Below are 27,499 nucleotides of genomic sequence, written 5' to 3' on the forward strand. Positions count from 1 at the left end.
ACTTTATCGACCTGGGGCCAGGTTCCTGTACCAAGTGCGGGCTACCCCCCTGAAGGTGGTGGTGAAGGCCACGCACATGCACGATTCGCTGGCCCTGGCGAGGTGCATTTGGGACTGGAAAGCGTCAACGTGGTCGTTGGGGTCAAAGGACCCGTCATACTTGTCCAAAGATGGGAGCTTGAAATCTCTGGGCAAGGGGATCGCCAGGAGTTCTGATGCGAGGGGGGAAGGAACTGAGAGAATCGGGGCAACTCCTACCTCGTTCGAGCTCGTCTCTTCTTTGCCTCTGAGCTCTGACAAGACACGGGTGGCAGTTCGGCGACTTCGCCGGCGCCTTCGTTGTTGAGTGGGCCTGGTACTGGCGCTGCTGTTCTCCGTGTTGCCGAGGTCGATGGGCCCGGAATGCTGGTAGTCTGCTACCAGGGCGCCGAATCAGTTTTCCGTGAGCGGGAACTCGGGCTTGGAGTGCCGATGTGCCGATCTTGCGGGCAAGGTTCCCGACCCGCCTGCGAGCTGCGAGGTGGGGATGATTTTTCTCTCTCTTCGGCCTAGGGACGAGGCCTGGCTGTTAGGGGGGTTCTGGGGCCAAAGGGAGAGTTCGGGCTCCTCGTAGGGAGTTCGGGCTCTTAGTAGGGAGTTCAAGCTCTTACTAGGGAGGTCGGGCTCCTTTTAGGGAGTTCGGGCCCCTTGTAGGGAATTCGGGTTCGTCTTAGGGAGTTGGTCTCCTCGAGGGGAGTTCGGTCTACTGGTCTCTTCCCTTTGGTATTTGCACTCTGGGTATGTTGCTTTAAGTGCTGAGCTACTTGTTTTTTGCCACATGACGGGATTGCAAGGTCGGACCAAATCTTCCTTCATCAATAACATCTAATTACGTTGGTATGGTACTACTTAAAGATCGACCACTCAAAACGTGACCCCAACTAACACGTTATTGTTCTATCAATTCAGACTCAATCTCCCAACGTGGTCTTATCTGTTTATGTATCTCAATAACTATACATCAGAAACGGGCCCTTGGAGCATCAGTCGTAATATGTATATATAGTAAGTTGAGGTCAATTCAGAAATAGAAATTTAGTCCTTAGATCGGATCTCCCTTTTCAACCAATCAGTGTTTAAGGGCACTCTACGTGATCCTGAGGGGATGCGACCTTGCATTGTGAGTGGTTCATAGGTACTGAGTAGATTCCCTCTTTTATTGTTTTTTTTTTTTCTGCAGACTCGAAAATGGTCAAAAGAAATAGCCACGTGTTAATTTTAAATGTGAGACGGCAAATTGAACTTCTGGTTTACAATAAAACAGATTCTTCATATAAATGAACCTATTATAGTATTATGTGCATCTCTTATTGGATTCTTCTTTTCTATAAATAGCTTATTGTGAACATGCACTCTGTGCATGTATTCGGAAGTCTATAACAACTCTTAGAGCCTTTTAATTTCTCTCTTATATTTTAATTTTTATTTATGCATGTATATATTATATGTAGAGCAGTGTTAGATCGTTCAGCTAGGGAATTGTTTAGGCAATCTTAAATCCAATCTTTAGTTAAAAACTGTTGACTTGGTTAATGACCCATTATTTTAGGTAGTTGAATCGTTGACTTGTTTAATTCAAATAATAAATTTTAATTATTTTTTATTTTAATTATTTTTTAATTAATTATAATTTAAATTGGAATGGACTGTCCATTCAAATCAGATGATTGAACTACTGACCAAGAAACCAGTCACCAAAGTGGTTCCTGTTCCGGTTCAGTTTTTAAAACCTTCATGTGGAGGACTAAAGATGATTATCATATCACTGTGGTTGGTTTGAAAGATAAAAGATAGGAAAAATAAGGAAAAGGTAAAGGGAAATCTGGAGCCTATATTATCTTTTGACCAGGTTTCCTTATTTTTTCTTTCAAACCAAACACAGCCTAAAGGATATTGGTTTCTCTTGTTCTTCTATTCTATTGTTCTCTTGCCCACATCAACCTACAGTCTTAAAACCAGTGAAGAAATGTTTTCTCGAACCATAAGACAGGGAACCAACCTGTCCATTGTTCAAGCATGATTTTGTTCTAGTTGTAACCAAGGATTAAAATATCGACACGATACGCCCAATACAGAAGCATATCGATCATGGTTTCGACAAATGATGCAGCATCTCATAATAATAAAAAAAAACAGGAGTGCGACACAAACCCAAATTGGCCAATGCCTAAGCACAAATGTGCATTAATCACAAAGTCATTTGTTATTTCATGTTAATAAGTGTAATAAAATAACTTTTATTGAACTTAATGTTTACATGCAAACAAAAAACAACATACATTTATTTTAAAAAACTTCAACTATAAATTAAAAAGAACAATATTCAAAATTAGTGTTTTATAAAACAATGTAAAAGATAATTTATAAAATCCACACACATATATATATATATCAAAAATGAATTTTAATTTAAAAAATTTATACAAATAAAATATTCATAATATAATAATTATTTTAATACTTAAGTTTTATAAATTTGCATATGGTATATATCTTAAATTTTTATAAAGTATTAATGAAAATTTTAATTTGCATTAAATAACAATGTATTTATTATTTAAAAAAATAAAAGTATTGTTTACAATGTATTTGAAAATACAATATAAATAGAATCTATCAAATCATTAATCTACATTTTATATAAAAAATAATATTTAACTTCAAAATTTTATAAAAATAAAATATTAATAATGGAATAATTATTTTAGTAATTAAAATTCATGAATTTTCATATGATATGCATTTTCAAAGTTTTAATAGATTTGATATATTTTAAGTTAAGATTATATATTTTTATAAATTATTAATTGATATTTTAATTTACATTTTATAATAGCATATTTATTGTTTACAAAAATATAAATATTATTTACCAAAAATTTAAGAATTAATTTTTTAGTTGAATTTTTTGTTAAAATTAAAAAATAAAAATAGAAAATAGAAAAAACGGTATAATAATTCAAATATAATAATTGCATATGCTTTATGCTTACACTTTAATAGATAATAAAATAACATTGGCTTTTTGTATGTATTAATTTGTAAAATCTATATAATATTTTCCTTAGACTCTTGATTGATGCATTATTAATAAAACTGTATAATATCTACATGTCCTGGTATATTAATTAGAATATATTTTTCATATATATATATATATATATATATATCATTTAAATATACAATTCATATATATTTATATATTATTTATAGTTGTTTTTGACATTAAACTTAATGCTATTAATATATTTATGCAATTTGTATGCATTTTCTTAGCATATTCATGTGTTTCTATATCCAAATTGTCCAAATACCAATACTTTAATGCTTAGTTGTAACCAGTCCAGATACACCTTACCAGTAAACGATGAAAATTCATCAAAATTGGCAGGGGGATTTGATGAATTTTCATTTGTTAGTGAATACCTTTTATCAGGCGTAAACGTGAGTGCGAATGGGTCCCGGTGAATCTTGATGAATTTTCATTTGTTAGTGAATGCCTTTTATCAGGCGCAAGTGTAGGCGATCTGGAGTGAGTAGCGACAGCAATGCATGAACCAAGGTTTCCTGTAGTCTATTTTCCTTTTAAAATAAAATAGGTGAGTCAACTGCTTTGCTTTTCTCTTAGAAAATATCAAATCTCAAACCACCATTAAATTATTCAATTTGCAAACTGTCTACTAAACAATATATAAGAGTTGAGCCTTATGATGACAGCTCTTACATCAATGGGTGACAACCGTTACATTCAAAAATTTCTATATAAAGAAGGCTTATGGTCTATACCATTTCATCATCACCCAAGGGAGTTAGTAATCAAAACCATTGTTATCCTTTTGCCTGGCGATCGACATGGCTAGTCTGAGGCTTCTCTCAGTTTTCCTTTGTCAATTGTTAGTTTTGCTCTTCCTCTTTGACCCCAGCAGTGCTCAGGGTCTGAAAGTAGGGTTCTACAAGGATACATGCCCACGGGCGGAGGAAATAGTGAGAAGGACAACTGCTCAATACGTCACGCATTTGCCCTCCCTTGCCGCTCCTTTACTGAGGTTGCATTTTCACGACTGTTTCGTCAGGGTACGTAGTTTTTGGTGTCATCTCTAAGCTTGTTCCTTACAACTCTTCTTTGTGATTATATATCAAACACTTGTTGACAACAAGTTGTTGTGTGCTGTGTGCAGGGATGTGATGGTTCGGTGCTGTTGAATGCCACTTCTGCCAACCCTAATCCTGAGAAAACCGCAATCCCTAACCAAAGCCTTGACGGGTTCTTTGTAGTCGATGTTGCCAAGTCTAGATTGGAGAAAGAGTGTCCTGGAGTGGTCTCCTGTGCAGACATACTTGCCTTGGTAGCTAGGGATGCTGTCAAACTTGTAAGACATCAATGCTTTCAGACTAAAACTTCTTCATTCTATAACACAGTATTATTGTTACTAATTAGTATATATATGGCTTCCTTTCTCCAGGTTAATGGACCCTTCTGGGATGTTCCCACTGGGCGTAGAGATGGAACAGTGTCGTTGGCCTTGGAGTCCTTGGCAAATCTACCTCCTCCTTTCTTCAACATCACCTCCCTCAAGCTAAGCTTCCTGTCAAAGGGTCTAAGCGTGAAAGACCTAGTCGTCCTCTCCGGTATGTCATGACTCATGAGCATCCTTAGCTTTTATGCTTGAGGACTCATTACTGGAATCAATCAACAATATATTACGAAAATAAACCTAGCTAGCTAGCTTAAAAGATGACGATCGATCGAGCTTGTTGAATTAATATGCAGGTGGGCACACAATTGGGCAATCTCACTGCCCCTCCTTCACCAACCGCTTATACAATTTCACCGGAAAAGGAGACTCTGACCCCTCGTTGGATTCCAACTACGTTCCAAGGTTGAAGAGTGCATGTCAGCCAGGAGATACCACCACCCAGGTTGAGATGGATCCCGGCAGCTACAGAACATTCGACGCAAGCTACTACAAGCTCGTCGCTAAAAGAAGAGGACTCTTCCAGTCCGACTCTGCTCTTCTCAACGATGCTGAAACCAAGGCTTACGTGTTTGAGGCTGCCGGCAGTGGCTCTACCTTCTTCAAAGATTTTGGGGTGTCCATGGTTAACATGGGCAACATTGGAGTCCTTACAGGCACTGCAGGTGAAATCAGGAAGCACTGCGCATTCGTTAACTGATGTCCAACGTTAACGGCTACTCTCTGCAACCTGTTGGATTTATTGTTATCGAAAATTATATCGATTTGTTCAGTGCTTGTCTAGGTTTTCAAACTGGAGATTATTACGATAATAATGAAATCTCGCTAGATTGCCATGTTCACTAATCGCTGGTGACATTTGAATTCTAGTAGCAACTGTATTTCAAGTTTAAAGAATAATTCTTTTCATTTAATTTTCATCTGAAGCGCGGCCACTCCACACGTCTCTTCAATTTTATAATCACGGTGCAATTTTTTTTTTATTTTATTTCCTCCAGGCGTTCGGTTTGGATTCCATGACCATGAGTCCTTCAAATTACTTAATTTGAGATTAATCTAATGAAGTTTCCTCTTTGCAAAAATAAATAAATAAATAATAAAAAAAACTCTATTTATTTATTTATTACTCGTTTTTCAATGCCATAGGAGTCTGTAGTTCTTGTGGCTGTGCCTCGAAATGCCTTCTGATTTTATTACGTAATAGGTAAAGATAATGTTTTAAATTTTAAAACTTTCGTGAGTTATTAACACGCAATTGGAGGAGAAATCCGTGCAAAGGCTCATTTTAAATCCAAACACGCATCTGTACTTCTGTAGGAGGATGGAAATAAATAATGAAATTAAAAAGAATCTCTAAAGAGAAATTATGGCGCTGCCCCATAAAAAATTACAGGTATTTAGTTTAATCTGCTTGATTTGGTACCTAATAAGGGGTATTTTTGACAAAGAGAAGTTAGATCAAAGAAGAAAATCTTGGACGCACCGACCCACAACTTAAAATATAGCAGTATGTATAAATTTCCTTTTTGATTATGCATGAATAATCATCTATAATAAATTTGTGAATTTGATAATGTTTGGTCGCTTCCCTTTAGAGAGAAATTCCTTGAGAAACTTTTCCCTCAACTTTCTCTCTCTCTCTTATTATCTATCAAACCAAACAGCTTGGGCCTTCTCTTTTAAGTAGACTAATATTGCAACTTATTACAATCACAGACTCATGTTGACAACCAAATCGATGGCTCTGAATCTTCTTCAAGCTGATACCCAATGATACCATGATAATTTATTTTAAGTTAAGGCGGTATTCATCAAAATTCACAGGTTTTGACTGGTCAGAGCTCTTCTGATATCATGTCTTTTTGAATGCTGAACCACAACTCAATCAATTGGCATGATATCATTAAGCCAGTAGAGGATCCTTTCCTCACTGGTGTCTTCACTCGTGATTGGTTACATAGCTGCTTACACTCAACTAATGGTGCAAATAACAGATCCAGCTCTCTTTTTCGTTCATGTAGAAGAAATAGAGCTCCAGTTTCATTTCAAGAAAAATGTTATTTTGGTCAAGGTCCAAAAGGCCTAATCCCAGGATTTGGTTGGCAAGAAGTTCTCTCGGGTTACAGGAAATTGCAGGCCCAGCCCGTCCTGCTTTGGGCCTCTATCTGCGTGTACTTATGTACTGTATATGCGCTACATTATTATTATTTCATATAGTTCTATGCTAACATCATATAAGATTACTATGTACATCTATATATTAAATGGGGACTGGTTTGTTAGTCTTATATGTTGAAGGAAAAAGTAGGGAAAGAAGGGGAAAGGTAAGGGAACCTTTACAAATCTTGTATAGTTTATCACATGATAAGCTTCTCTAAGTGACCCCAGATCAATCTTCTGTACTATAAACTAATTACAGATCTAGATAGGCCCTAAATGTTCCCGTCAGCCTCTATTTATAGGGGGGAATTTCACCCAACAATCGCTTGCCATGTGTCTGTTGGGTTTCCCTCTTATGTGGAGGATGGCCCAAGAAGCCCATGTGGTATTTTTGAGCCCATGGATGAGGGTATTTTTTCCCAAATGAAAATAGTCAAAGAAAGAGATAGGGAAGATTAGAGAGAAAGGAAGAGAATCCCGTGTAAAAACAGAGAGAGAAAAGGAGTAGACTTTTCAAATTCCAGCAAGCACAGTTTTCATCTTGTGCTTCAATCGAAGGTTGTTTGTGGTCCGATTGAGATGAAATTTTGCAGGCATGTTCGCGACTTAAGGTTCTTCAATCTGAACGGTGGAGATCTGGTATGGCTCACTGGTTTGTGAGATCTGAGTCCGTGAACAGTACCTCTATTTTGGGTGAGATTTCTCTATTCTTGAGACATTTGTTAGTTTCCAAGGAATGTATTTTCTTGATGATTTGCTGATTGTATGCCCCTAGTTTTATCTAGAGAAAACACTTGCACAATCACTTTCTTGATAGTGGAAGTTTTTGGTGACCGTGGTTTTTTATCTTCCTACACTGGGAAGGTTTTTCCACGTAAATTTGATTGTGTTCTTGTGATCTTGTTTTTTGGTTTTAAGCTCTACTAAATTGTTTTCTAATAGATTCACACAAAGATGGAGAAAAATATTATTTTCGCTATTTTTGGAACTTGGTTAGAGTTTGCTTGATTTCATGATTCTCCCAACAAAGTGGTATTAGAGCTTGTGGTTATTGTTACTGAATATCTTGTGTTGAATATGGAAGCTAATTTGAGTAGAATGATTACTTTGAATGGTGCAAACTACCACACTTGGAAAGGAAAAATGGAAGATCTCGTTTATGTTAAACAATTTCATTTACCGGTGTTTGCCACTAAGAACCCAGATAATATGTCTGAGGAACAATGGACCTTGTTACATCGACAGGTTTGTGGGTATATAAGGCAGTGGGTAAATGATAATGTTTTGAATCATATTAGTGGAGAAACACATGCACAGACACTCTGGAGTAAACTTGAACAGTTGTATGCCCGAAAAACGGCAAATAATAAAATGATTCTCATCAAACAGTTGATGGCTTTAAGGTATCGAGATGGAACTCCATTGACAGATCACTTGAATATGTTCCAAAGTATAATTAATCAGCTAGCTAGAATGGGCATCAAGTTTGATGATGAGATTCAGGGGTTGTATCTATTGGGTACATTGCCAGACGATTGGGAGACATTCAGAATGTCATTGAGCAACTCAGCTCTGAATGGTATAATCAATATGAATCTGGCTAAGAGTAGTATTTTAAATGAATAAACGAGAAGAAAGTCGCATGGGTCTTCTCAGTAGTTAGAGATTTTGGTTACAGAAAGAAGAGGGCAAAGTAAGAGCAAAGATTCCAAGAACAAAGATAAAGGAAGAAGTAAGTCCAACAGGTTTGCTAATGTTGAGTGTCATCACTGCGGCATGAAAGGACACATCAAGAAATATTGTAGACAGTTGAAATGGGAGAACAAGAAGAAAGGCAAAGAACAAGAGGGTGGTGATAACAAGGAAAATGATAGAGTTGCCACCACTTCTACTGAAGACTTTCTTGTTGTTTATGAAAATGATGTTGTCAATGTTGCATGTCATGAGACCAGTTGGGTTATTGATAGTGGAGCCTCCATTCATGCCACATCTCGAAAGAACTTCTTTACATCCTACATGGTAGGTGACTTTGGTACAGTAAAGATGGGCAATGATGGCTTGGCCAAAGTCGATGGTATTGGAGATGAACAATGGCATGAAGCTACTTCTTAGAGGGGTAAAGCATATTCCTGACATTCGTTTGAATTTGATCTCTACAGGTAAACTTGATGATGAAAGATATTGCAACACCTTCAGTAATGGTCAGTGGAAATTTAATAGAGGTGCTATGATTGTTGCTTGTGGGCATGAAGCTACTTCTTAGAGGGGTAAAGCATATTCCTGACATTCGTTTGAAATTGATCTCTACAGGTAAACTTGATGATGAAGGATATTGCAACACCTTCAGTAATGGTTAGTGGAAACTTAATAGAGGTGCTATGATTGTTGCTTGTGGAAACAAGCATTCTAGCTTGTATATACTACAAGCGAGACTCTCACAAGACGCTATTAATGCTGTGAAAGATAATCTTACATCAGAGTTGTGGCATAAGAGACTTGCTCACATAAGCGATAAAGGCTTGATAGTATTGGATAAGAAGAATCTTCTTTCTGGTATGAATGATCCACATTTGGAAAAGTATACTTATTGCTTGGTAGGGAAGAAGAATAGAGTTTCTTTCAGCAGTTCCCCTTCTTCAAGAAAACGTGGTATACTTGATCTAATACATTCAGATGTGTGTGGTCCTATGAAGACAAGAACTCTGGGGGGTGCCTGTTATTTTGTGACCTTCATAGATGATTATTCAAGAAAGTTATGGGTGTACACTTTGAAGAGTAAAGATCAAGTGTTAGACGTGTTCAAACAATTTCAGGCTCTAGTTGAGCGACAGATTGGGAAGAAATTGCGATGCATCAGAACAAATAATGGGGGAGAGTATTTAGGTCCTTTTGATGAGTACTACAGGCATCAAGGCATTCGACATCAAAAAACACCTCCCTAGACTCCTCAGTTGAATGGTTTGGCTGAGAGAATGAACATGACTCTAGTTGAAAGAGTAAGATGTCTTCTTTTGCAGGCTCATTTGCCAAGATCTTTCTAGGCTGAGGCTTTGAATACAGTTGTACATGTTCTTAATCTCACACCAAGTGTTCCTCTTCAGTTTGATGTTCCAAACAGAGTTTGGACTGGCAAAGATGTTTCTTATGATCATCTGCGTGTTTTCGATTGCAAGGCATTTGTGCACATCCCAAAAGACAAGAAGTCTAAGCTTGATGTGAAGACACGACAATGCATCTTTGTTGGTTATGGTCTAGATGAATTTGGGTACAGATTATATGATTCAGTTGATAAGAAGCTAGTTAGGAGTCGTGATGTTGTGTTTACATCAAAATAATGATGTTTTGATTGACTTGGATCCGATTCCTTTATCAGCACAGACGGAAAATACCCAAGATGATCAACAGGGTACTGATGATATAGATGCTCCTATGCAGGTCGAGACAGATCATCAGACTATTGATCAGTTGCAAAAACCAGAAATTCCACTTAGAAGGTCTACCAGAGATCGACGTCCTTCCACACGGTATGATGCAAATGAGCATGTATTATTGATAGATGAGGGAGAGCTTCAATGTTATGCAGAAGCCATGGAAGATGAAAACAGAGCACATTGGGTTGGTGCTATGGAAGATGAGATGCAATCTTTGTATGACAATCACACATTTGACCTGACAAAGTTGCCTAAGGGTAAGAGAGCTTTGAAGAACAAGTGGGTCTACAGAGTGAAGCAAGAAGAACATACTTCACAACCACGATACAAAGCCAGATTGGTTGTCAAGGGATTCAGTCAGAGAAAATGTATTGATTTTGATGAAATTTTCTCTCATGTTGTGAAAATGTCTTTCATACGTGTTGTTTTAGGCTTAGCAGCTAGCCTGGATTTAGAGATTGAGCAGATGGATGTGAAAACTACCTTTCTTCATGGTGAATTGGAGGAAGAGATCTATATGGAGCAACCAGAGGGTTTCGAGGTGAAAGGAAAAGAGGGTTATGTTTGCCGGTTGAAGAAAAGCCTTTACGGTTTGAAACAAGCACCCAGACAATGGTATAAGAAGTTTGAGTCAGTTATGGGGGAGCATGGCTATAAGAAGACTACTTCTGATCACTGTGTTTTTGTGCAGAAATTCTCTTATGATGATTTTATTATCTTATTACTGTACGTTGATGACATGTTGATTGTTGGTAGAAATTCTTCAAGTATTGAGAATTTGAAGAAGCAGTTAAGTAAGTCCTTTGCCATGAAGAACTTGGGACCAGCAAAACAAATTCTTGGCATTTGAATTTGTCGAGACAGGAAAAAGAAAAAGTTGTACATGTCACAGGAACAGTACATTAACAAGGTATTTGAAAGGTTTCATATGGATAAAGCTAAAGTGGTTTCTTCTCCTTTATCTAACCACTTTAAGTTAAGATCAGATCAAGGCCCTTCAACAGATAAAGAGACGGAAGATATGAAAAATGTTCCATATAACTTTGTAGTAGGAAGTTTGATGTATGCAATGGTATGTACAAGGCCCAACATAGCTCATGTAGTTAGAGTTGTTAGTCGTTTCCTTTCAAACCCAGGAAGAAAGCACTGGGATGCAGTAAAGTGGATAATGAGATATCTTCGAGGTACTTCCAATTTAACACTTAGGTTTGGTAGTGGTAAACCAGTGTTAGTTGGATACACAGATTCAGATATGGCAGAAGATGAGGATTCTCGTAAGTCTACTTCAGGTTATCTGATTACTTTCTCTGGTGGAATTGTTTCGTGGCAGTCAAGGTTGCAGAAGTGTATTGCTCTCTCTACAGCAGAGGCAGAGTTTATTGTAGCAACAGAAACTTGTAAAGAATTGTTATGGATGAAGCAGTTGTTATAGATGAAGCAGTTCGTGACTGAGTTTGGTTTCAAACAATAGAAGTATGTCCTGTTTTGTGATAATCAAAGTACTATTAACTTGGCTAAGAACTCAGCATTTCATGCAAGGTCAAAGCATATCGATGTGAAGTATCATTGGATAAGAGATACTCTAAACAACAAATTACTTGAACTTGAGAAAATTCACACAGATGACAATGGCTCTGATATGTTAACAAAATCGTTACCAAGAGAAGAACTTGAGGTTTGTTGTTTGGTCGCCGGGTTGGTGAATCCCTCCACCTAGTCGAGAAAAGGGGAGATTTGTTGGGTTTCCCTCTTATGTGGAGGATGACCCAAGAAGCCCATGTGGTATTTTTAAACCCATGGATGAGGGTATTTTTGCCCAAATGAAAATAGTCAAAGGAAATAAAATTTTAGTGGGATTGGCTGCTGGGAGATCGAGATATGGAAAATTAGAGAGAAAGGAAGAGAATCCCGTGTAAAAACAGAGAGAGAAAAAGAGTAGACTTTTCAAATTCCAGCCTGCACAGTTTTCATCTTGTGCTTTGATCGAAGGTTGCTTGTGGTTCGATTGAACTGAAATGTTGCAGGCATGTTCGTGACTTAAGGTTCTTCAATCTGAACGGTGGAGATCTGGTCTGGCTCACTGTTTCATCTGTTTCATTTCCTGTCTATTTCTATGGTTGGGATGGAGAATTGGATTAATCTATCTATAGTTAGGGATGATCATTTCTAGCCCCGGCCCAGCCTGAGAATTTATGGACTGTTTTCATCTTTTTTGTATCTTCTTAGACCATATGGTGTACTTGAAGTTATAGGCACAGTCCAGATAAAATCTCTTGGCATAGGTGATAATCCTGGCCCGGCCCATGATGGACTTTTTCAAAGCTTCTGTCTTCTGACGCTGCATTTACTTACCAAAAAACCCAAATTCTGAAGTTAAAAGAAAAATGCTTAATTAGCAACATTTGATCTAATACAGGCTGGTGCATCTTCCCTTCTTTATAAAACTTTTCGAATCTGAGGAATAAAATAAAATTTCTCATAAAAGAAATACCCGTTTTTCTTAATTTTTAATCATATTACGATGTGATGCCATTTTTAAGGGCTCAAATTATAAGGAGAAAAGATTTCACTTATTATGAATTAAGAGGTGTAGAAACGCCCACGTAATCCTTAACATTATCTATAGTTTTTTAGTTTCTTGCACATAATCAATTGTATTATCTTTTATGGCTTTGACAGAGCAACTTGTAGGGGAGACGCACTTTTGGCAACGCCCCTTGGCCCTTGACCAGTTTGAGTTCAGAAGCTCGCTGAGCTAATGCCATTATTTAAACTGTAGCATGATCAAGCGACAGTCCTTTTAAATCGAGATCTCCCTTTGGAACCTATGAAAGGATGAAATTGGGTATTTCGATCAAGATATTGGTGTTACGTTTGTGGTGATCCATAATTATGAATTCGTCTCGAAATAATTTAAAAAAAAATCTGAAGGTAAAATTTTATAGTGGTTTGTGGTGAAAGTAACCACCACAAATTACCATTGGGGGAGCAGTGGCAGAATGGACCCGATCCATATTCAGCTTATAGGTCTGAATCGAATTTGAAGAATTATATATTTTCGGGGGTTTTCTCTCTTTTATATTCTGTCTTTGTCTTGTTAGAGTGTGTGAGACATTTGGGTGTATTTTTTGAGGTTTAGGGTTTATTCTCTGAGTGAGATTGTGAGTGTACATGTCTGTATTTCTTCTCTATTGTTGACTACATAGTGGATTCCTGCTCTTCATTCGCCCATCGGCATAGACTATATGCCGAACTACGTAAATCTGTATATTCTTTATGCTTACTTCTCTTTATCTCGGTTTTACTTTCATTTTGAGTGTCATTCAAATCGGCCTCTCTTGAATTTTTCGTAATAATAGGGAATTCAATCAACCTACATATTGATAAAAAAGCTGCACAATTACAGGATGCATGTTGCACTTTGATAGCCTCGTTGAGAATTGATCACACTTCCTTTCTACAGAGCTATGAACTTATTTGGTTAGTTATGGCAATGATCAAATTATATATACATTAAGTAGTTCAGATTAATTAGAAGTTGAAACCAGTGGGATATCTCCTTTTGAATGTTGAGCGAATCAGGTTCGTTGCCTCCTTGGTGCTTTAATTTGTTCAAGATATATTAGTCCGTTGTCCGTTTGTGGAGATATGGTTTTCAAAAGTTGCATAAACCCATTGTTTACAAATAGGTATGCCAACGGTCAGGTTTCGCATGGGTTTGCCTCAATTTTAACCCGACCCTCCACTATCCAATCCGACCTGGCTTAAAAATACATAATTCCCAAATCCAATCCGACCCTATAGGGTCTAACTCGATACCAACCGACCCAACCTGTAGCATTTCAACTATATTTTTTAACACGTTTTTTAAGACCTAAAATATATTAATTTAAGTTAGGAAATTGTTTTATAAATTCTAAGATGTTAGTTTTTCTATTTAAAAAAACAAAATCAACATATAAATAAATCTTAAATTTTAAAGCTACAGAGATAGAAGTCAAAAATTACAAAAATATTTCGTATATATATGCAAGGTATCATGACCAGGCAGGGTGGATCAACCAAAACCGGAACCCGACTCGAATCAAAGAATCAAACCCTAACCTGACACTATTTACCAACACTACACTCAAACTTTAAATGTAACTTTATAACTATAAGCTGGCCTCCTAGTTTTATATAAGGGTTAGTTTTAGAAGAATGCAATATTTGATATGGTTTTGCAAAGTCAACTTTCTATCAAATAGGTTCTCGTGAACATGCACTCCTGAGTTTTTTGTCTTCGAATTGTAAGAATAATGACTATATTTTCAATTTTCAATTTTGTTATACTGTTGTTTTCAATGTGCGGATGTATGGGTGAACAATATACACAAATGAACGATACAAATGGATCAGGTCGGATTCAAATTGGAGTATATCTAAATGTAAATCTGATATACGATCCAGTCTAATGATACAATGAATTTTATAAACATTAAGGTGGCGTTTGATAAATCTAAAATTTCAGATCTAAAAAGTTAAAAAGATATGTTGTGTTTGAAATCTGAAAAAAAAAAGCATATGTGCTTTTCTACTTTTTAGAGGCTTTGAATCCATAAATTTGTTTGTATTGGATCAACCCTTTACCATTTGAAATTTATTGATTTTACTATTTTACCCCAAGAACATACTATTTGAAATGTTGAGTTCAATTTGCATCATCTCATAAAAAATAATTTTCAACCTCAAAATAATATTTAAACAATACAAATAAAAAATAAAAAATTAATAATTAATAAATGAAACAATTAAAATTAAAAATAATTAATGACTATAAAAATATTAAAATAATTAGTAAAAATAATTTATAATTCATTATTATTATTATTATTATTAAGTAGTAGTAGTAGTAGTAGTAGTAGTAGTAGCAAGTTGCAACGGTGGTGGCAGGAAGACAGGGGAGAGAGAGAGAGAGAGAGAGAGAGAGAGAGAGAGAGAGAGAGTGTGTGTGTGTGTGTGTGTGTGTGAGTGAGTGAGTGAGTGAGTGAGAGAACTGCCGCTACAAGTTGTGGTGGCAAGAAGACTAGGCGGAGAGAGAGTGAGAGAGAGAGAGAGTTGTATGAAGATGAGAGAGAGAGGTTGAATGAGGAAGGGTATTTTTTACTTTAGGCCACATCTGAAATGCGTCTAAGTGTGTTAAGTGACGGACCTGAGTCTTAAAATTTCATATTTGAAAAAACTTTTCAGATCGTATTTCAGATGCAACACCAAACAAAGGTGGCGTATGAGAAGCAACATTTTCAAATTCAGACGTCTAAAAAGTGCAATCAAACGCCACCTAATTCAAATTCGCTAAGGATGTCAAATATCCAAATCTGAACTAATCCAATTTAGTTATTAAGGCTCAGTTTGGAAGGAGTACAAATATATACAAAATAATACAAAATACATAGTTTTGCACTCTACATGTTTGTATTTGTACTCCTTCCAAACTATGCCTAACAAGAAAAAAGTAAGGGGCAAATCTGTTAAAGTACCTCTAAGTTTTAAGAATTTGATTGACTTGCTCTACTCTCGATTGCTTAAAAGTACCCCTAAGCTTTTTGACAAATGACTAAATCCTCCATTGTTGTTGGCATCAGTTAACCTCCATCACAATCCGTTCACATGTGACACCATGTGGCAAATAGAATTTTTTAAATCTCAATATTACCCTTTTATGGTCGATTTTGCACCTTATTATTCTTCAAATTTTCAAAATAAAACTCTTAAGATATCCCTAGAGGAAGTTATCTCCTCTTACCTCTCTGTGGCTACAACCAATTCAAATGAAATGAATTGAGATCTAAAGATGTCCACTTAGAGAATCTACAAAACACATTTTTTTTCTTCTTTTTTGGATTTCAGCCTTGTTGATCCGATTATAAAGGCCCACAAAATGTAAACGCTCTTTCTCTATCCTCTCATTTGAGCTTTCTGATTTCTTTTCCAGTTCCCACCACACATTTAGAAACCCATAGAATTACACAAAAAAAGTGAACTAATGACAACCAATCCAACTTCTTTTTGCCAATTTATCAACTACAACATGTTCGTACACTATTACTAGATATAAACAACGCTAGGGGTGTCGTATTATCTTTTTGTCAATATAGGAATATGTCTCTCTGATGCAATGTTGATTCTTTCCCACCACTAGAATTCATTGCCTATGCCTCCAATACAGTTTGGAAATTAAAGTTGCACGATCTAATGCTCCCCGCTGGAGGACAACTCAAATGCCAAGCTGGTGAAGTGTCCTGGTTGAGTTGCAAGAGAACAGTATTAGAGTATCTAGGTTGCTTTACCCGGGGTGGCCACTCCGATGATTAAGTCAATGGTGAGTTTTGAGAATGCAATAGAGTGAGAGAGCTAGAAAGCTATGAGTGCTTAATCGCGCGTTCCTTCTTTGATCACTAGGATGCCTTTATATAGACGCAGGTTGTCATGGGCTCCACACTACACATCCAAGATCTCCGAGGGAACATGGCTTACCATCCTGCCTCACTCAGAGGCGATTTCTCCCTCGAAGACAGCTTCCACATAAAGCGGTAGAGCTCATCTAGTTGGCTCCGAAGCGGGCAGAGTGGGAGTCAGCTTCGTCGATGAGTCGACGTGATCCCAGAGGATTCAGAGATGATATCCCACTCCTGATGGGGTTAGCCACCACGTCATGCAGGTCGTCAACTACGCTTCAACCGGGTCAGCGGAGAGAGGTCGCCCCTCATGCCGAGGCCCCTAGCTCAATCCTACGATGGCCGACTTGATCCTGTGATGGCTGACTTGGTCCAGAGATGGCCGACCTAGTCTAAGATGACCAATTTGGTCCTAAGATGGCTGACCTAGTCCTGAGATGGCTAACCTATTCTTGGGCCGAGGTGCCTATAGACTGGCCTTGCCTACATGATGCCATGGTGTTAAGCAATGGTTCAAGATCGCCACATGGTGCAATGTCACTGGAGGTCCAAATTGCCCCTCATCAGAAATGAAACCATCTCTACTTTCCAAGTGAGCATCTCGGAGAAATGGTTTTTTAGACTCTTTTTGCGACAATCAATCCAACAACAATAAAAACAATCTCAACCATCTTTTCCTTCTTCCTCCTCTACCCCCTTGGAGTAGAGGTTTCAAGAGGTTCTTAAACCAGTTGCTCTGTAACTACTGATTTAGGCCTCAAAACAAAGATGAGAAGTAATGTAAATTTGTCCATCGTATATATAATATTAACATATACCAAGCTCTGCCTCCCAATTGTTAAGAGAAGTATATGGTTTAATAGATTTCTCTTCTCATCTATTTATTCCAAACTTCAGATAGAAAGGAGAGAGAACTTCTGAAGTTGTTGTTATTGTGGGTGTTGCAATATTGCTATTGAGAGAGCTTCATTCAAATGTTTCCTTTTTGAAAATTTAAAGAAGAATGATAGATAAAATAGTCTTTTCCATATTTTTTTGTTATAACAAACTATAATGGTGATCTAGTCAATTGTCAAAAAACTTGGGGGTACTTTAAGACAATTCTTAAAAAGTAGGGGTAAAGTAAATCAATTTCCCAAAACTTAGGGCCACTTTAAGAGATTTTCCCAAAAAGTAGAACAATTTATAAAAAGAAAAAACTACAAGCATTTTTCAACAACTTTTGCAAATAAAATTCTATCCAATTTTTAAATGGAACCTATTTTTAGATCCAGTCAAATCCAAAATTTTGACATAAAAAACATCCAAATCTAGCAAAATAGAATTCAAATTGAATTCAAATCAGATCATGATCCACTTACCACCTTAGGAATGACAAGTGGAAATTGGGTTTAATGGTGTAAATGGGTAGGGTTCGGTAAAGTTCAGGGTAGAGTTAGGCCTGATCATTTAAAAGCAAGCATATATCCATGATGTTGTTATAATGGTGTCTTGTTAAGCCAAAATCAATAATCCCGATTAAAAATTGTAAGGCAATAAGGTTGGGTAAAGACACTTCTATTGACATGCTACATCTTAAATTCTTAACTCCCCTTAACTCTATTGCAATATCCTATCTCCCATGTAAACCAAGTTGGGGAACCAGAAAACCACAACCTGACATTTTCTAGAAAGAGTAAATTTCGGACAAGATCTGCACGATGAGAATTTTAATGGATCCAATAACCTAACTAGTTTTGTGTTTGATCAATTCTAGTGGTCCAATTGAGAGTTGAATTGATGAGCCTTAAATAATTTCTAGTGGTCCCATTGTAACATAGTTTGGGATTTTATACCTCCAACTTGTATTGCTAACATTTTCATGGAAGACAGTTTCCCCCAATGTGACACAATTTACCAGATAGGAAAGGCAACAGAGTGGGTTCGAGGTGATAATCATATTCCCCATCTTCGACTCTGATCCCTAACAAGGATATAAGTTATCCTCCATCCCTAATCCCCAACAGAGACCAATTATCTGTAGGGACTCAAATGCCCAAAATTTTTTAATGAACAATATTTTTTGCAAACTAAATTTACTTAAAAATGGTAAATTAAAAAAAAATATATATATATATATATATCCAAGGTTTAAAGTATCAAAAATGCAAGGTGTATCAAAACAACAATTTTAAGAGACGTATCAGGATACACATGGATATAAATGAAAAATCAAGATACACATAAATATGCTAGAAAACTCAAATAAATCCTAGAAAAAAATATATTAATAACAATAGTTGCAAGTTTTATATGATTGTAAATAAGTTATTTAAAAGTAAAAAAAAAATTGTAATTTAATGGTTTAGATAAGGTTTGAGATACCGGGACACACTTAGCAACTGTTGACAAATGATGGAATAACTAAAATGTATATGGATATACATTAGATTTAAAATAATCAATATAATTTATCTTAATATTTATTAATATATAAATTTTAATAATTAATTCCAACATTTATTGAGAAGCATACATTAAGAAAAAGAAAATTTTAATTAAAAACAAAAATGCATAAACCTATGGCAAGCAAATGAGCATGGCTTACTAGTGAACCTTTTATTATTAAAGCCTAATGGCAAAGGTATAAATCTTGCTATTGCTAAGCTTTGTAGTTTTATACTAACAAAATTAACTTAATCAGAGAGAGGATAAACTTTTGAAACCACATGCAAAAAGCTTGGTTGAGGCCATATAATGATTTTTATAGTTTACAAACACGATGATTGCCATTTGAAGCAAAACTTAGAGGGATTGTCATGTACACTTCCTCATGAAGCTCGCCATGCAAAAAAAGCGTTGTTGACATCAAATTGGTGAATTCCCAATTTATGATGGCATGGTAATCTAGTCCTTCAATTTGCGTGTAGCCTTTGGCTAAAGGTGGTCTTTAAATCATTCAATAGAACCATCGGCTTTTCATATGATCTTGTAGACTCATTTGGATCTAATGACTCATTTGTTAGGAGGAAAATCAATGATTGTCCAAGTCTAATTTCTTTCTAGTGCAGCAATTTCATCATCCATGGCCTAACACCATCGTGGGTCTTTGACAACTTGGGCATATGACATGGGCTCAACATGAGAAAATGAGGTGGTAGCATGGGTACTAGTGTAGTGCATGGAGGATGGTAGTTCATAAACATAGTCATGTAGTCAAGCTGGAATTTTAATGGTTCAACGGGCTCTTGTATGCTCAATGGATTGGGTTTGGGCAACCTTGGGCTGAATAAGAGATGAGGAGAGTATGTGTGGCTGTGTTGGGTTTGTAACAGTCTCATCATGTATAGGTGCTGGTGCTGGTGGGAAGAGAGGTGAGGAGACCAATTCTAAGATAGGTGTGAAGGGTGATTGATAAGGGAACTCATTCATAAAAGTGACATTTTGGGCTATGAATATGTGGCGAGTATAGATATCATACAAATGGTATCATTTTTTACCAAAAGGATATCGTACAAACACAGCGAACTACATGGCTGCAAATTTATTGAATGGTTGAGTCCTTATCTAAGCATGACAAAGACACCTAAAGAGTGAAGACCCATAAATGGTCATATATGTGAGGATATTTGAATAGGACTTCATAAGGGGATAATCCAAATAGTAGAGGAGTTGATAAGCAATTAATGATGTATACTATCATCATTAAGCATTCACCACAAAATGAGATAGGGAGGTGGTGCTTGAAAACAAAGGGCACAAGCCACTTCAAGTAGGTGGCAATATTTCCTCTTGACTATCCCATTTTTCTATGAGGTGTTAATAAAAAAAGTGACGGTATATGATTTCTTAAGTGGTGAAATAGTCATGTTGGGGTTTGGATAAAAACTCAAGCCCATTGTTAGATCGCAATACTTGTACACTATGTCCAAATTGTTGTTAAACCATAACACAAAACATAAGCAAAAAAAGAACATCCTCTGACTTATTACGAAGTAAGTAAACCCATGTATATTTTGTGAAATCAACTATAGTTTGATTTTCTTGATGACATGCATCACAATAAACATCTAGAGGTAGAATTGGTATACCAAAGATGAGAGTCAAATAGGATCTCAAAGCATTCCCAAGATGGTAAAGCCAAATGTTGGGACTGTTATTAGAAACTGCCACATGAAGTGAGGAGTTCTTCAATGAAAAAGAAAATTAATAGAGGCCATTATGTAGATGCCCCCACCCCGATTACAGTATTTGAGGCTAAGTCCTAAAGCACACAAAATGTCAAGAAGAACAATTGAGTTGTTAACTTGTTAATAGAAAGGATATTACATGTAAAGCTAGGAAGATGTAAAATATCAGTGATGGTGTTTGATCTAAGCAAACAAACCCTTTGTGAGTAGCATAAATTGTATTGACATTTAGTGAATATATAGTTTTGGGCTTGTCAAGAAAAACAACATTATCATAAGGTGAAAGTGAAGATATCATGTGATCAAAGGCACTACTATCAATTATCCAAGTGGGAGTTGAAGTCATTACAGTTTGACCAAAAACATTTGCTACAATAATCTTAGATGAATCATTGTTCAAGAAGGATATCGGTAGGGCATACTACTGAAGAGAAAGTCCAAGGATTGGAGAACAGGTGCCAATTTTACCAGAATCTGTTACTGCTTTGAACTTGAACAATCTGAGTTTAGTTGAGTTTTCTCTTAGCAATAATTGGAACATGACTTGTTCCAATTAGGTGGATAACCCACCAATTCATAGCATCTGTCTTTCGTGTGGTCGTTGTTCTTGTAATGGTCATAATGATATTTTGAATGTAACTATTGGCTAGTTGTAGTGGCATTGTTCCATTTTTATCATAAAGAAGTATTTAGTGTTGCCACTTCAAGTGATATTAGACCTTGAACCGAAGATACCATTTGATGTCTCTCTTCTTAAAGAACCAGTGCATAGACCTTGTTGATTGGTGGCAATGCCTCAAGACTGAGGATGTTCCATCTTAATGCATTGTAAGATTCATTAAGCTCCTTCAAGAACTGATGTACTTGCTCTTTTTCTCAGTCTTCAATAAAGAATTTTATACCACAAGCACATTCCAAGTAGCCAGGTCACTGCCCCCAATTCGTCCCACGAGGTTTTTAATTTGGTGAAGTAAGCCATCACAATGAGTTCTCCTTATTGAAGGCTATTGAGATTTGTCTTAAGTTAGAGGATATGAGATATATCATCTTGAGAGAATTGAACCTTAAGTTCCTTCCATAATGTTGGTTCAACAAAGACCACATCGCCATACACTTCCTTTGATAGTAAGATATAGATTTAAGATGCAAACATAGCATTACATTTCAACCAAAAATTCTCCTTTACTAAAGCCATTGCCAGTCAGGGCATGTTGCCACAATGGGTAATTTTCTCCGTTGAACAAGATCGAAACCAAAGCTTTTCCTAGATTATCCAAAGAATGTAGGAAATATGGCAAGCCAAGATCTATCATCTGCATCACATTCAATTTGTGGCTTCATCCATCACCATTAGCAACAGGGATCAAGACAACACTTGTAGTGGCGATCGAGATAGTAGGACCAGTCACCACTCTGATACCATGTGAAGAAATATTATGAGTGAGTGAAGAATAATTCCTTTATGTTATTAAAACATGCTAGAGGCAGCTACTTATAGTTACATTATAACAATCTCAATAGATTAAAGAAAGTAGGCTAATTGGACAAGAGGCCCAAGAATTCTAGAATGATCGGTTTTCTGGTACATACTAATAGGCCATGTTCTTTTCAATTCTACTTCAACCAATCAAATTGAGAAAATTGCATTCCCCAACCAAATCCTTAAAGGATTTCATGTTATTAACATTGTAAAGACTGTAGTAGAGAAAGTGTGTCCCGAAGTGGTCTCATGTGCAAACATCCTTGCCCTGGTAGCCAGGGATGCTATTTCCATGGTAATAATTTTCCTTTTTTATGCACTTAATTATAATTACTAATATTATTAAGAAGTAATATTACTGTGAGCTCCGGGAAACTCATGCCCAACTCAAACAAAAAAAGTCACCACCCATTTTTTTTAGGAAATGGGCCCTCATTTTTAGTTCTGAAAAATCAATTTATCTTCGAAATAATGACTCCATTCTCCAAGGGAATAGACACTTAAATGAGAAACTCCAAGTTCTTAGGATTGGGAGAGGAAAGGTGTTAGGAACCCCTCTCTCCAAAATGTTGTAGCAGCCCAATACAAGAATTTTAGGCTCAATTTGTAGTAAAAAAAAATTAATAAAAATGATTGCTAAAAATTCCTACGATTTGATGAAAAACGCTCACAACTTCTTTGGAAACTAATCTGAGGTGATGTTATCATGTATTAGGTGCTAATTTCCGTAAGACCTTCGCTTCTCTACTTCTTTTTCTCAATCTGGAGGAAGCAGAGAATGTGAATTCCCCATGGTTTTAGGACTTAAAACAACTCAAAACTGAACTGGAAAATAGAGACTACGAATATAAGTTAAACAATAGAATGAGAGGCTTACCTCTCATGTGTGACCATGATAAGAGCGTTCCAGCAACTTAGATAGGTTATAATGAAGGTTGGATGAGCAACTAAGCAAGAGAGTCCTAGTTACAAATCATTAGTCTGAAAACAAGGTAGGCGAATTTGAAGTTTTAGGGCTCAAGTGCTTGGGGATTTCTAGAAAATAGAGGTTCTATAGAGGCAATAGAATCTTCTTAGGTCTTTCCTCCCCATCAAGCTCGAGTTATGTCTTTATTTATAGAGAAAAGGGGGAAAATAAGCTTGAATCTTGCCCAATCACAAAGCTTGGGATTCAACAAAGTCTTTTCGTTAAAATGGACAAAGATTTTGAGAGGAAAAGGCTTACAATTAACATTCCTTCTTTGTGAAACACGTTACCTCGATTTAGGATGGGTTTCTACAAGTTTCATGTGTCCAATGAGAGCTTGGGGCATGCCAAATGTTGTAGTTTCGTATTTGGGGCTGCTAGTGGCATAAAACGTAAATTTGAATTGTTAATAAATGTTATTTTGTCTTTTCTTAACTTTAGGTGGGGGTATCTTTGGGTTTTTGGGCTTTTTAAGTCAATTTGGCTTAATTTTGTTGGTTCAAGTGTTTTAGTAGGTCAAGTAAAGGGTCTAGCATCATCCCTTACACTTTTTTAGGTTTCAAGGTGGGACAACTAATGTGGCAATTTAATCTAATGCATCAATTGGTCAAATGAATCTTAGATAATGGTGGTGAGGTTCAATTTGACATACAGGGTTTTTTGTGTCTCTAAATATGGTGGCGAGGTTCAAATTGGTCAAATGAATCTTAGATGATGGAGATACATGGCTGGAATGCTTTTAATCATTGAGATTTGTTAAAACAAAATATTAGCTCGATCAAGGGTCAAACAAGGGAATTTTGGGATGAAATTTGGTGGGTAGGCTCTTTTCTCCTAAATTTGATGGAAGTGATGAATCTTTTATCAAAGGTGTGGATTGGCATATTTGGTTCAGATCAAGTCTTAGCTTATAGTTTATCAATTAATGAAAAAACCCGAAATGAAATCTTACTTGTTTAACGGTAAAATGAAGGAGTTAAGTTACAAAATTTGACATGTACGAGCTCTTTGGGTCTTTGAATATGATGGTGAGGTCTAATTAGTTAGATGAAACTTGAATGATGGAGATCTACGACTGGTATATTTGATGGTGAGTTGAATGTGGGGAAGATTTTGAGTTGAAATTTGATAGAGTGGCATAAATTAAGAGGCTATTGGGAGGGTTTGATTGTACTAGGGATGTATGGATCATGGGTTTTAGGCTTGAAAAGTGTCATAGTATCAAACACGTTGAAGGGGAACCTTTAATGAATGAGTAGTGAAATCAAGGAGTTTAGTACTAAAATTTGGGGTGATTGGATATCCAAATGTTTTGTTTTACACAATGGCGTTTGATCAAAGAACAAGTATGGTGATGTGGCACAATCATGATCATCGAAAGGGAATCTTGTAGATCTTAACGGTGGCTTTAAGGGTATTTGATCCAAGATCTAGTTTATTTGAGTTTTATCAGGCATCTGGAGTGCAAGAAGTGGGTCAAAGAAAGGACCAAGCAAAAATTGAGTGCTGACAATTACCAATAAGTAGATGATGGACTCCCTACTTTCAGGTCCACAAATTATCATGGCAAGTCTCAACTGGATGAAGAGATGGAAGAGTGTCAATAGTCAGTGAGGCCTTAACAAATCTACCACCTCCTTTCTCTAATATCATTCAAATCAAGTCATCATTCCTTGCAAAGGGTCTTGGCGAAAGACCTCGTCGTCCTCTCAAGTAATAATAATATTCATTTCCTTACATGATTCTCTCTATATTTTGTACAATGATGATTTAATAACTAATTAGTTACTTAATATTTAGGTGGGTACACCAACCCCTCACTGGACCCCAAGTACATTGCTAAGTTGAAGAACAAATGTAAGCCAAGAGACACCACCACATTGGTGGAGATGGATTTAGGAATGGCAACAGGGTAGGTTCAGGGTAAGAATTGCATTCACCATCCCCGACCCCAACCCCCAAATCACCCCCATCCCCATCCCCAATCCTCATAGGGGAAAGAAATCCCCCCCCCCCCCATCCCTGATCCCGACGGGATGAATTCCCCCAGAAGAGAGATTGAGAGAAAGTTGAGAGAAAGAGAAAGAGAGACAGAGAGTCTGAGAGACTGAGACTGAGAGAGAGAGAATTCGACGGGCGACGGCAACAGCGTTCAGCAATGATAGACTGGTAGTTTGAGAGACTGAGACTGAGAGAGAGAGAGGACCATTGCGAGTTAAGGCCGGCAACGAGAGAGAGAGAGAGAGTTCGACGGGCGACGACAACAGCATTCGGCAATGATAGACTAGTAGTTTGAGAGACTGAGACTGAGTTTCAGTTCTTTCTTCTAAGTATCTCTGTCCTCTGTCGAGACTCGAGCGGGAGACCGGTAGTCGGCGATGATAGACGTCCGATGTCCGACGAGCGAGTGGCAACAGTGACGACAATCGGCGAATCAGCGACGAAGACTGAGGAAGATGAAGACTGACTAGGGTTCACGGTTCATAGTTCTCTGTTTGTGTTTGTCGAAGGCTCTAACCTCTACGTGTCGAGTGTTTTTCTTTTTTAAGTTTTAATCTTTAAAATAATTAAATAACTGAATAATAATATAAATATTATATAAATAATATAATATTATATTATATATAATTATATATTTATTAATTTGGGACAGGCCAGGGCGGGGATTGCATGTTCCTCATCCCTGTTCCCAAACCCGATCGGGGATTCAGGGATAGCCCCATCCCTGACCCCAACCCTGCCAAAGTATCCCCAATACCCGACCCCGTCGGGTCGGGGAGCCCGGGTACTCATCGGGGACGGGGAAAATTGCCACGCCATGAATTCAAGCAGCTTCAGAACGTTCGATAATGACTATTACACGCTTGTGACAGAAAGACGGGGGCTCTTCGAATCGGATGTCGCTCTGCTCACCGATAATGAAACAAAAGCTTACGTCCAACTTCAAGATTCTTCTACCCATGGATCTACCTTCTCGATGATTTTTGGGTATTTATGGTCAGGATGGGTAATATTGGAGTACTCACAGGAACTGTTAGAGAAATTAGGAAACAATGTGCTTTTGTCAACTAAGCAACGACTGCCTTGCTGTTAGAATAGATTGTGATGCACGTACATGTTTGTTCTGTTGAGGTTTGTATGGTATTTATTAATCTTGGTTTTCTAACTCCACCAATATTATTTAAGGAAAAATTTGGCTGTCTGTGTTCATGGTGGAGTTGGGATCTCCTAGACTCCTACAAACAAAACACATTAATCAGTTGAGTAGAGTGAGCGTCCTATAGACAACCGGAGGTCGTATTCAGTGAATCCGTCGGTTCACGGGGAACGTGCACCCTCCAATAGGAGGTGTGCATATCACTCTCTTTGAAAAGACAGTCCCGTTAACATTCGGATGAATCCGGTTCAACTGGACAAAAGAAAGACAGGATTCATTCGAATTCCCCTTCTCCATTTTTTTTTTTTTTTGTGTGTTTTTTCTGTTTGGTTGAACTGGGTTCATCCACTTAATGGGAAAATAGGTCTTTTAACCATCAGATCTTGTAATAAATCTTCTGAAAAAGATTTTCCAAACAGACACAATGTTAACGGGAGTATCTTTTTGAAGAGAGTGATGTACACGCCTCCTATAGGAGGTACACATTCCCCGTGAACTGACGGGTTCACTTAATCAGACCTCAGACAACTGAGGCATCCAGTGTGAACAGCCTTAGTTTGTTGATCTATATAGGAGACATGGTTGTATGGAACCATGTATAGAAACAACCTGTAGAAGTGTAGAGTAGAGTTTGTTCCCACATGGAAATAGGATTCAATCTTTACAAGAATGTGTTCAAACTGTCCTTACAGCCACTTGCAACTGCGTATTAAAAATACTTTTATTAATGGGGAGACATTTTTAATGCACAGCTGCAAGTGACTATGAGGATGATACGAGGATGGTGTTATGAGGACTAAATCCGAGTTAGGCAGCCCAAAGGAGACTGATTTGGGCACATCATAGTAAAATGACACTAGAACCCCTTTTATCAAGGGGAGGCATTTGTCTATCATTGAAGAAAGACATGATATTTGAAAAACTTATAACAGATCAGTTGGTATTCATTGAAAAGAAAAATCCATGATGCAAAAAGGCTCTGATCAATCACAACCCCATAAATTTTGATGAGAACCCATCTTATTGCTTATATTTTTATGATGCCGATTGGTTGGTTGAAAGTTGTTTTGGTTTCATGTCTTTCTGCATAGTCGAACCCCAAGGAAAAATTATGATAACGGAAAGATATGATACCTTCACCTTTTTCAAATATTTCTTTATTTTAATCAGAGTTTTGTTCTACT

At 37.0% G+C, this 27,499-nt stretch overlaps 1 protein-coding gene across 1 annotated transcript; it reads left to right on the forward strand.

Annotated features, from left to right (window-relative positions):
* The first annotated feature begins 3,792 nt into the window (after nucleotides 1-3,792).
* Nucleotides 3,793-5,378, forward strand: LOC104604901 (peroxidase 56-like). The gene is made up of 4 exons (XM_010269470.2): nucleotides 3,793-4,113; nucleotides 4,218-4,409; nucleotides 4,503-4,668; nucleotides 4,811-5,378. Exons 1-4 carry the CDS (start codon nucleotides 3,892-3,894, stop codon nucleotides 5,212-5,214), a joined length of 984 nt encoding a protein of 327 aa, XP_010267772.1. The 5' UTR covers nucleotides 3,793-3,891; the 3' UTR covers nucleotides 5,215-5,378.
* Nucleotides 5,379-27,499: the final 22,121 nt, after the last annotated feature.

The sequence above is a fragment of the Nelumbo nucifera genome, chromosome 1 (assembly GCF_055504915.1).
Source record: "Nelumbo nucifera cultivar China Antique chromosome 1, China Antique-T2T, whole genome shotgun sequence".
In the NCBI taxonomy this organism is placed as follows: Eukaryota; Viridiplantae; Streptophyta; class Magnoliopsida; order Proteales; family Nelumbonaceae; genus Nelumbo; species Nelumbo nucifera.